Below are 8,529 nucleotides of genomic sequence, written 5' to 3'. Positions count from 1 at the left end.
AAACAGCTGCCTGCTGGAAAAAAGGGGTTAAAAGTTTTAAAAAATGAAAAGCTTAATAGAGCCGAAATGGGTGATGAGTCTCTGTCCTGGAAATATATTGATGGTGTTGAATTTGTTAAATGTAATTTTTGACAAATTAAATTCAATTTACCCTATTGTTTTTCGGAAAGAGGTCATTCAAAACCTGGGCAAAAAGAGCAAACTATCTGCATAGCTAGACACCACAAGGGGTAGGTGAAAGAAATATATATATATATATATATATATATATATATATATATATATATATATATATATATATATATATATATATATATATATATATATATATATATATATATATATATGTGTGTGTGTGTGTGTGTGTGTGTGTTTTTGAGTAAAACAATACTTTAGGAACTGCCCATGTTCTTTTTATTGTAAAAAATGAAGTTGCTCCCAGAAGAGTTTGCACAACAGAGAAAAAAGCCTTCAAACACATTCAGTGATCAACAGCTGATCAAAGATTATGTTTAAAAATCCATTTGACATGTTTATTTCAATGTCCTAAAATCCAATCCTTTTGTTATAAAAAATCAGATACAGAAAGACAAGCACACACACTAACATCATCAGCCAGACTGCCTAACTGTCCTCACTCTCACACTGTAAAATCCTCATCATCGTACTAATAATCACTTTAACGCAGTAATCATCATCATCATCATGTGGCAGGTTTCCCCAGGTACAGTAAATCCAGTTCAGCTTGCCCTTGTTAACCTGCCGTGCCTGACTCTGGGCCTGTGTGACAGCAGCCTCCGGCCTGTCTCCCGTAGCGACCGTGCCATTCAGCCATGAAGGCTTGGCCTCGAACCACTCCCGTTACCGTGGTGACAGTGGAGCGTGACCACCCACCATCCTCACCGTCACTTGGACCCGTTGTGCTGGAGTGAATCTGAGCTGTACTGTGTACTCACATCATCTCCTTCAGTAGAGATGGTGGGGACACTGGTGGAGAGTCTTCATTTGGTCTTTTACATTTAACCAGAACATCCAAAATGCACTGAGAAAACAGGCAAAAAAATAACCAAAAAAGACTCAAAATGAAGTGAAATAAGTGATGATTTACAGCTGATCTGTTGAATCACCCATGACTCGTGTTTAGTTCACACATCAGCTGTAAATTTCAAATAAATCTGACCCTTAACATAAACAAAAGGACAAAACAAAAGATTTCTAATGATTGTTTATCTCAGAACTTAATACATTAAATAGCTATCTGTGTGCAGGAGGAACAGGATCTTGGGCATAGTTTTCTTTTTTATTATTCTATTTATTCTGTAGCTTTTAACATGTCATCAAATCAACAGACACGCACTTTGACAATTAGATTTTTTTGGTTCCCATCATCAAAGTTGATTCTATATGAGAGGAAAGTGATAAGTGAAAGTGTCCTCCGAGCATGATAATAACTAATAACAATAAAATAAGTCTCTGTGAAGTATAATTATTTTATTTACAGGTAAAAAAAAATATTAGACCAAAATAAATATAACATTGGACACTCCTCATCTCTCTCTTAGCAGTGTGTAAGAGAAATAAAATCTCAGGCACAGTTTCTGATACAGATAAATGGAGGGAGGGAGTGGACTTTGAGACCCTAACACAATCAGGGCTACAGCCAGTCAACATGATAATGATCAGCATCATTCATCAGGAGCACTGATGTGTCCAATCAGACACAGCAATGCTTGTGAGTGTCTGTCTCTGTTGACCTGCTGCTTCTCTCCCTTCCCACCCCCACTCCAATGTGCAGACACAGGGTTGCTTAGCAACCCAAGAGCGGCCTATGGAGAACACACACTCATTCGTGCAGACACTCTCTCTCTCTCTCACACACACACACACACACACACACACACACACTTTGAAAACCCAGGAACTCTGAAGGACGAAGATAATGTACTTCCACTCCACCCCTCCATCTTGCTCTATGACCCCCAAAATGTGAAGAGAAACAGTCAACCCCACTGCCTGGAGGAGATTCAACCCAGTAACCATGGCCCAGTGACCGCTCCTCAGTGCCTTGGATACACACGCTCACGAAAACATGCACACATAAAGTCCATTGCATCCAGAACCTTATTTAATATTTTGTGATTGTGACTGATTAGCGATGGATTTAAGCCAGCAGCCATGAAATCAGCATTTCCAACAGACAAAGAGCATTAGAAGATGAAAGTTAAAAGCTCTGCTGCGTCTCCCCAGTCTAACACTATTAGCACATTAAGTGAGTGCTTAAATACAGTCAGCAGACGATGGATCAACTCAGTGCCTTGAGCGGGAGACAGCACTGTAATCCCCTAAAGGGGGGTTTCACTACAGTAATGGCAACCCGCATGAAACCACAGCCCCTGGGGAGTGGTGGGACTGGGTAGATTATGAGCCTCGGGGCGACGCTAAACCCCTCATAGCCCCGACACACACACAGAAAGAAGCTGGTAAGTGTATACACATAAATACAACTATAACATGCAGGAAAACACACACTTCAGCATGCTTGAAATGGAAAACATAAAGACAGAGAAGTGTACAAACATACAAATAAACACACAACAACAGGGAGTATAATTTGACTGATTCCTCACATGCACATACATCTCCAGCTGAGTGGGAGTAAATATTTCCTCTTTTTATTAATTTTTTTTTACATCTGTATGAAATGTTTGGTGAGGACGGTGCAGTGTCAGGGGGATAATTTTACTCCTGGAGGATTATGGGATGGTGATGGAATGACTCTCTGGGCCGAGGGCAAGGAGATGGCAGGAGGTTGAGACTGTGTTATTTCCCCCTGCCAAATTAAAGCAGCAGCCTCAGGGGCAAGAGAAATAAACTGAAACATGTTGACATAAAAGGTAAAGAGCACATTATAGCCCGATCCCTTCTGGAAAACAGAATGATAACACTATGGCCTGGTGATAAAACACTGACTAGGACATGGTTATTATTACATGCAGACTGTGAGAACAAATAGAAAGATCTCATTTAAACAAAATCACTGGAGGAATGGACTGTGGACCCATTAGGCTTGGGTCAAATAATTTTATCTCAATGTTTACCCAGCGCCAGAGGGCAAAACATGGGTAAAAAATATTGTTTTGAGTTGGAGTATTGATGAAATATCTACATGCAACGCAATGCTTTTATCACATAAATTCAAAGCACTCGTAGTGTAAAGTCCTTCTAGCCTGGTCAACTGTTTATTTGTTGCTGCTCCGACCCCCTTGGGGCAAAGCTGCTTAGAACAGAAAGGAGATTACACATAACCAAATACACAAACAGAAAACACTGCAAAGCCTGTGTGACCCCTGCCTATGAATACACACACACACACACACCTATTTTGAGACCCAAATCTGTGCATAGATTTGGTTTGCTATCTGACCTGACGCTTTCATCCACACATAAATATAGTACTTACACAGTACATTCACCTAAATGGTCTGTAAGAGTCTGCAGCTTTACTTAGCGGGGATTCAGTCCTCTCACATTAACAGTAGTTCACTCACTCTCACACACACACACACACACACACACTGCCGCAATCTGATTCATAAATCCATAAATATAAAATTCTATAAGCAAGACATGCACCCATTCGCCTTCCTATCTGTCCTGTATTCGAGCCAATATAGGGTTGGCCTTTGGCTGTGCACTCTTTCACTTTTATAACCGCAAGCGTAAAACCCAGAGGGAGAGAAAGGACACAGGTGACCCTTGGGGGAGGGGAGGTCACTGGAGGAGGTCACTGAATGTAATCTTTCATTGAGCAAGCAGTAGCCTGGGGAATACATGGACACAGCTTGGCCAAGCCTCGCTCAGCAGTTGAGACCGTGTGTGAAAGGGAGAGTGAGTGAGAGACGGGGACAAATGTCTCATCGACCACCACACATCCCACATGCTCGAGGCATTTTTATGTGGGCTTTTGTGTAAGTGATCAGGCACAAAAACCACAGCGAGGCTGCAGCAGTCTGAATTAATTAAATTGAGTGGGTATTTTCCAAAGTTACAGTCTTATTAGTACAAAGTTCCCTCTTTGTGTTTCCACCATACAGACAGTGTTTCTTTGCTGAGCAGCAGTAGCGGGATAGCAACACAAAGATACTAAAAACACTAACTTTGTTAGATACCTACTTAACTCAGTCTGCTGAAGCCTCATACAATATCAGCTTCTGCTGAACTTATTTTTTTTTTTTTTACAAGGACAGTGGATTTTGTCCCTAGTCAGTTGAACTGAAATCAAATTAGGAAGGAACAATTGCAGGGACTGATGACTCAACGTACACAAGGGCATGTGAATATTGTTTTATGACAGAATTGAAAGAATGTGAACCTATCCTTTAATGAAGAGGGACTTAGGTCAAAATGTCATGGTTCTGTTAAAGGTGATTGCTGCTCACACTTTTACACACACTTGCATACAAACCCAACTGCGGGAGATAAATTAGGTTCTGTGAAGGCCAACACAGTAACCTAAGGACTCACATCCTCACATTTTGATTTTACCTTATAAGCACATGCTTGCAGACCATGACCATGAGAGAAATGGCATGATGACACAAGTGCATACATCAGGGAAAAAGATCTGAAAATATAGGGCACATAGTAAAACATGCTGAGAGCAACACCTTTATCAAAAATCTATTTAGCAATGCTGTCCAAAGCCATTCCTATAAATCCTTTGTATGTTGACACTTCCCCCTGGTGTCTGGCAAAGAATAGTGCAACAATATAATATTGCACTGTACAATGCATTAATGTTCCAGGCTGAGGAGAACAAATAGTTTGTACGCGAGTATATTATTTAATTTCACTTTACAAAAACAAGATGTAAAATAAAAGCACAGTTCTTCTTTAACAACAGTTAGGTACTTGTTGCATTAACACGTTTCCATTTTACAGCACAGTCAAAATAAAAGTCTGAGGAGATGGGCAGTACATAAGCACAATTGTAAAGGAAGAGACCTGCTATCCTACCTCTGCATGCCACACATCTAAATCTAATACCAACTAGATTTTCTTTATTGGCTTTATGAAAAACACTATTTTGCAGTTTTTCACTTGAAGTAATGAAAAGGTACTTCAATTTGTTCATTGACTTTTCATTGATAGGGAAGAACATCATTGGAAGATAGGGTCATCCTGGAGAAAAATTATTTTCTTTAAAACAATAGCCAATATTTCTTATTCATGGATGATTATATTTACTCATTTACAAAACAGTTGAATACAAAGCTCTCCCTTTTAGTGTGACCCATAATTCTGACACTGAATCATATTTAAAAAATAAAATTATGACATTCAAATAAAATTTACTTTGAACAAGTATGTCATTAATTACATATAATAAAATGTGATGGTGGTTAATTTTATGGTTGTCCCTCATAAAATTTGATAAAACAAACAAAACAAAAACCTTAAATACTTTCAAACTGTTGTAAGTGTTCAGTATCAAGTTTATGTGGTGTACAATAGGCAATCCTGAAACAAGTTCCTAAGGTTTATTTTGTGAGCAAAATTAAGGTGCAGAACCATTATTTTTAAAGTCTTTTCAAATGGGATTAGGGCCCATGTCAGGCTCCTGCTGATCATCCATGTAGTAGGGATCTCCTTGATGAACTCTGTGATTGTGCACCCTCAGGTTCCCCCTGTGGGCAAATCTCTTCCCACACTCTGTGCAAGCAAAGGGCCTCTTCCCCATGTGAACGTCCCGTTGGTGGGCTCTCAGGTTCCCGCTGCGGGCAAAACGTTTACCACACTGAGCGCAGCCAAAAGGCCGCTCGCCTGTATGTGTGCGAGTGTGCACAGTAAGCTCAGAGGGAGTGAGGAAGCTCTTGTCACAAAACTGACAGGGATGCAGTCTGACTCCTGTGTGGCGTAAAAGGTGTCTGCGCTGGTGGGAGGGGTAGGTGAAACACTTAGTACAGTATGGGCAGGTGTAAGGTCGTCCGTTCCCTCCACCAGGAGCTGCAGGGTGGCTGAGAGTGTTTGTGTGTCGTAGCGTGAGTGAGTGTGAATTGGACTGTGGTCGGAGAGGGTCTCTGTTACCAAAAGTTGTGACCCGCCGTGTGTGATTGACAGGGCCTCTCCCACCCCTATCGTCTCTGGGTCTCCATGCTGATTCGCCAGAGGGGGCTTGGGGTTGAACCTGCCGAGAACCCCTCTGCCCCACGCCCTGGCCCCGCACTGAGTTCTGATTGGAGTTCTGGTTCTCAGGCTCCTGATCCAGGAAAGGGAAAGAGCTATCGTCATCTTCGTTGCTGGTCTCGTCAGAGCCGAAACCAGGTCTGAAGCAGGGTGCGTCTGTGCCAGTGCTGCTGCTAGCTGGACCAGAGCAGCTGGTGCCATCTGCCTGCAGGTTCTCCAGACCGGACACCCCACCTCGGGTGGCATCCAACCCCGGTAACCACTCCTCTGGTTGAGCTAGGCTTGGGTTGGGCCTGGGGGAGCAACGTCCGCTCTGGGAGATGGAGAGAAAAGGGGTGGAGGCTTGATCCTGGAGGGGTCTGTGGTCTGTACTGCGACTGCCCTGATCCCAATGAGACACTGCAGAGAAATTAGGGGGAAAAGTACAGTTGATGCACTTTCATCTCACCACTTATAATAAAATACCCTTACACTCAAAAGAATTACAAGGTCATCTTGCTCTAGCATTGAAAAGACTAAATAGTCAATAGCGGGAGAAGAATGTAGTGACTTCTTACATTTGGCCTTGGCTTGTGTGGCAGACAGGGTATCTATCTGCCTCTGGTCCACAGCAGAAAGGCTTCCCTCTGGGGCTTGGACTGCGACAGACCCCAGCGTAGGTCGTGATCCAGCACGCTGTGGAGAAAAAGTAAAACAGGTCTGTGAGACACAGAAAAGCCAACAGCAAGGCATGGTGCAAATGTGACTTTGTGCTTGGCTGTTCAAAAATAATAAAGGCTTTATTACTTCAGTTTATCGAAAAGCCAACTTTTGAATCACAGAGAGGCAAGACAAGGTCTGACCTCATGTTTTACTGAAGCTCCATCCTGGCCTGTGACCTCCTCTTTCAGCCCGCTGAGTCCGTCGACTGGGTCTGATTGAGAAGACACGTCCTTTCCCACATTCAGTCCTGTGCAAGAAAGGTGTAGGTGGTCAGTAGTTCATAATCACGGGCAAAAAAAGGTTAATCTTAATGCAACCATGCAAGTTATAAGCAGGTATAGATGGATTAGTTTGAGATACAACCTAGGATACAAGATTATCCTAGACTATGAGCATATTATGTATGTCCACTTCTATTAAGTTTTGTACTCTTCTGTCCTGCACTGACAACGACAAAAGTGAGTTATCCATGAACTTAACTCCTGACTTGAATAAGACCAAGTGAGCTGTATTACCTGATCCTGTCAGGGTCTGTTGCCTCAAGCTACCATCTCTGTCGCCTGATGACAGCTCCCCTTCCTCGCTCCCTCCACCTTTCGCCTTCTGCCTCCTCTCGACTTTCTCCAGTTTGCCTCGGAGGATGGAGATCTCCTCTGTTTTCTGCGCTAGCTCCGCCTGCTGTTCACACAGGCTGCCCTCAAAGATCTTGGCGATTTCACACACAGCGGCTGCCAGCAGCGAGTCCATGACAGTGGCCAGTTGAGCGTGGAAAGCACTCCTCACAGACTCCATTGTCCTTTGTTTCAGTGATGATGTTTTAATATCAGCGACTGATTGACACCGTTGTTTTCTTCTGTGGTTGGCCTCCAGAGGCAGCTGAGGGACGATGTGGTTACCACTGTACACTCCTCTGCTGTGGCATCTATGAACTGCCATGAGACGTTGCCATGCTAAGTAGCTATGCCATTTCCAGTAGCAATCTATTGCAGTAATTTGCTTTTATAACCCAATCTCCTTGTGGTTAAATATCGCTTGATAGTCAACCTGTGCGGCGTTTTAACGATCTCAATAAAGCTATGGTGTAAATGCTTGTAAGCTAACGCTACTATAATATACAGTGCATAGTATAAGGACATAAACTTGGTCAACGTCTAGCTAGCTATAAGAAAACAGGTTGTAATCAGGCAATGCAGTCGATGTTAGCTAACATTACCTCAAGCTAACGTGTAAACAAGAAAGCCAGTGAAGCGTAGCCAGTCCTAGCCCGTTCTAGCTAGCACTCAAGCTAACTGTGTAAATACAATGGAAACAACCAAAGACGCGGGACGGCAATGACTCTTGGCAGTCGGCGGCCTAATATCTTCACTGGCTAACATTAAATCCATAAAAACACTTCTGTCACATTCAAAGATACGGCGACTCGTCGTCCAGCTAACAGGTTGGTATCTGTGATGTGATAATTGTTGCAAGTCTCGCGATAAGAAAGCTGAGGGATTCCGATACTGTCGATTAAAAAAAACAAATCAAAGATCCTAAGCGCGCACACATATATGTTGTACAGATAAACATTCAGATTTATCTCTTAAATTTTACAACTTTACAAAACGTAAAATACACATTGCTGGAAACTCCCTCATTTAT

The 8,529-nt window shown here is 42.4% G+C and overlaps 1 protein-coding gene across 1 annotated transcript; it reads right to left on the bottom strand.

Moving 5' to 3' along the window:
- Positions 1–4,820: 4,820 nt before the first annotated feature.
- On the bottom strand, positions 4,821–8,344 carry LOC122879789 (zinc finger protein 16-like). The gene is made up of 4 exons (XM_044204222.1): positions 7,404–8,344; positions 7,029–7,135; positions 6,744–6,861; positions 4,821–6,585 (listed from the first exon to the last, which is right to left on the bottom strand). Exons 1-4 carry the CDS (start codon positions 7,822–7,824, stop codon positions 5,591–5,593), a joined length of 1,641 nt encoding a protein of 546 aa, XP_044060157.1. The 5' UTR covers positions 7,825–8,344; the 3' UTR covers positions 4,821–5,590.
- Between the last annotated feature and the right edge of the window lie 185 nt (positions 8,345–8,529).

This window comes from Siniperca chuatsi, linkage group LG8 (genome assembly GCF_020085105.1).
Source record: "Siniperca chuatsi isolate FFG_IHB_CAS linkage group LG8, ASM2008510v1, whole genome shotgun sequence".
NCBI lineage: Eukaryota > Metazoa > Chordata > Actinopteri > Centrarchiformes > Sinipercidae > Siniperca > Siniperca chuatsi.
The sequence above is the reverse complement of the archived record's forward strand: the minus strand, read 5'-3'. Positions and strand labels throughout refer to the sequence as shown.

Coding starts and splice junctions, on each gene's coding strand:
- LOC122879789 (XM_044204222.1), bottom strand. CDS start 7,824: ATGGCAGTTCATAGATGCCACAGCAGAGGAGTGTACAGTGGTAACCAC. Junction 7,136..7,403: donor ACAGACCCTGACAGGATCAG/GTAATACAGCTC, acceptor TTTCTTGCACAG/GACTGAATGTGGGAAAGGAC. Junction 6,586..6,743: donor CACACAAGCCAAGGCCAAAT/GTAAGAAGTCAC, acceptor ATTTCTCTGCAG/TGTCTCATTGGGATCAGGGC.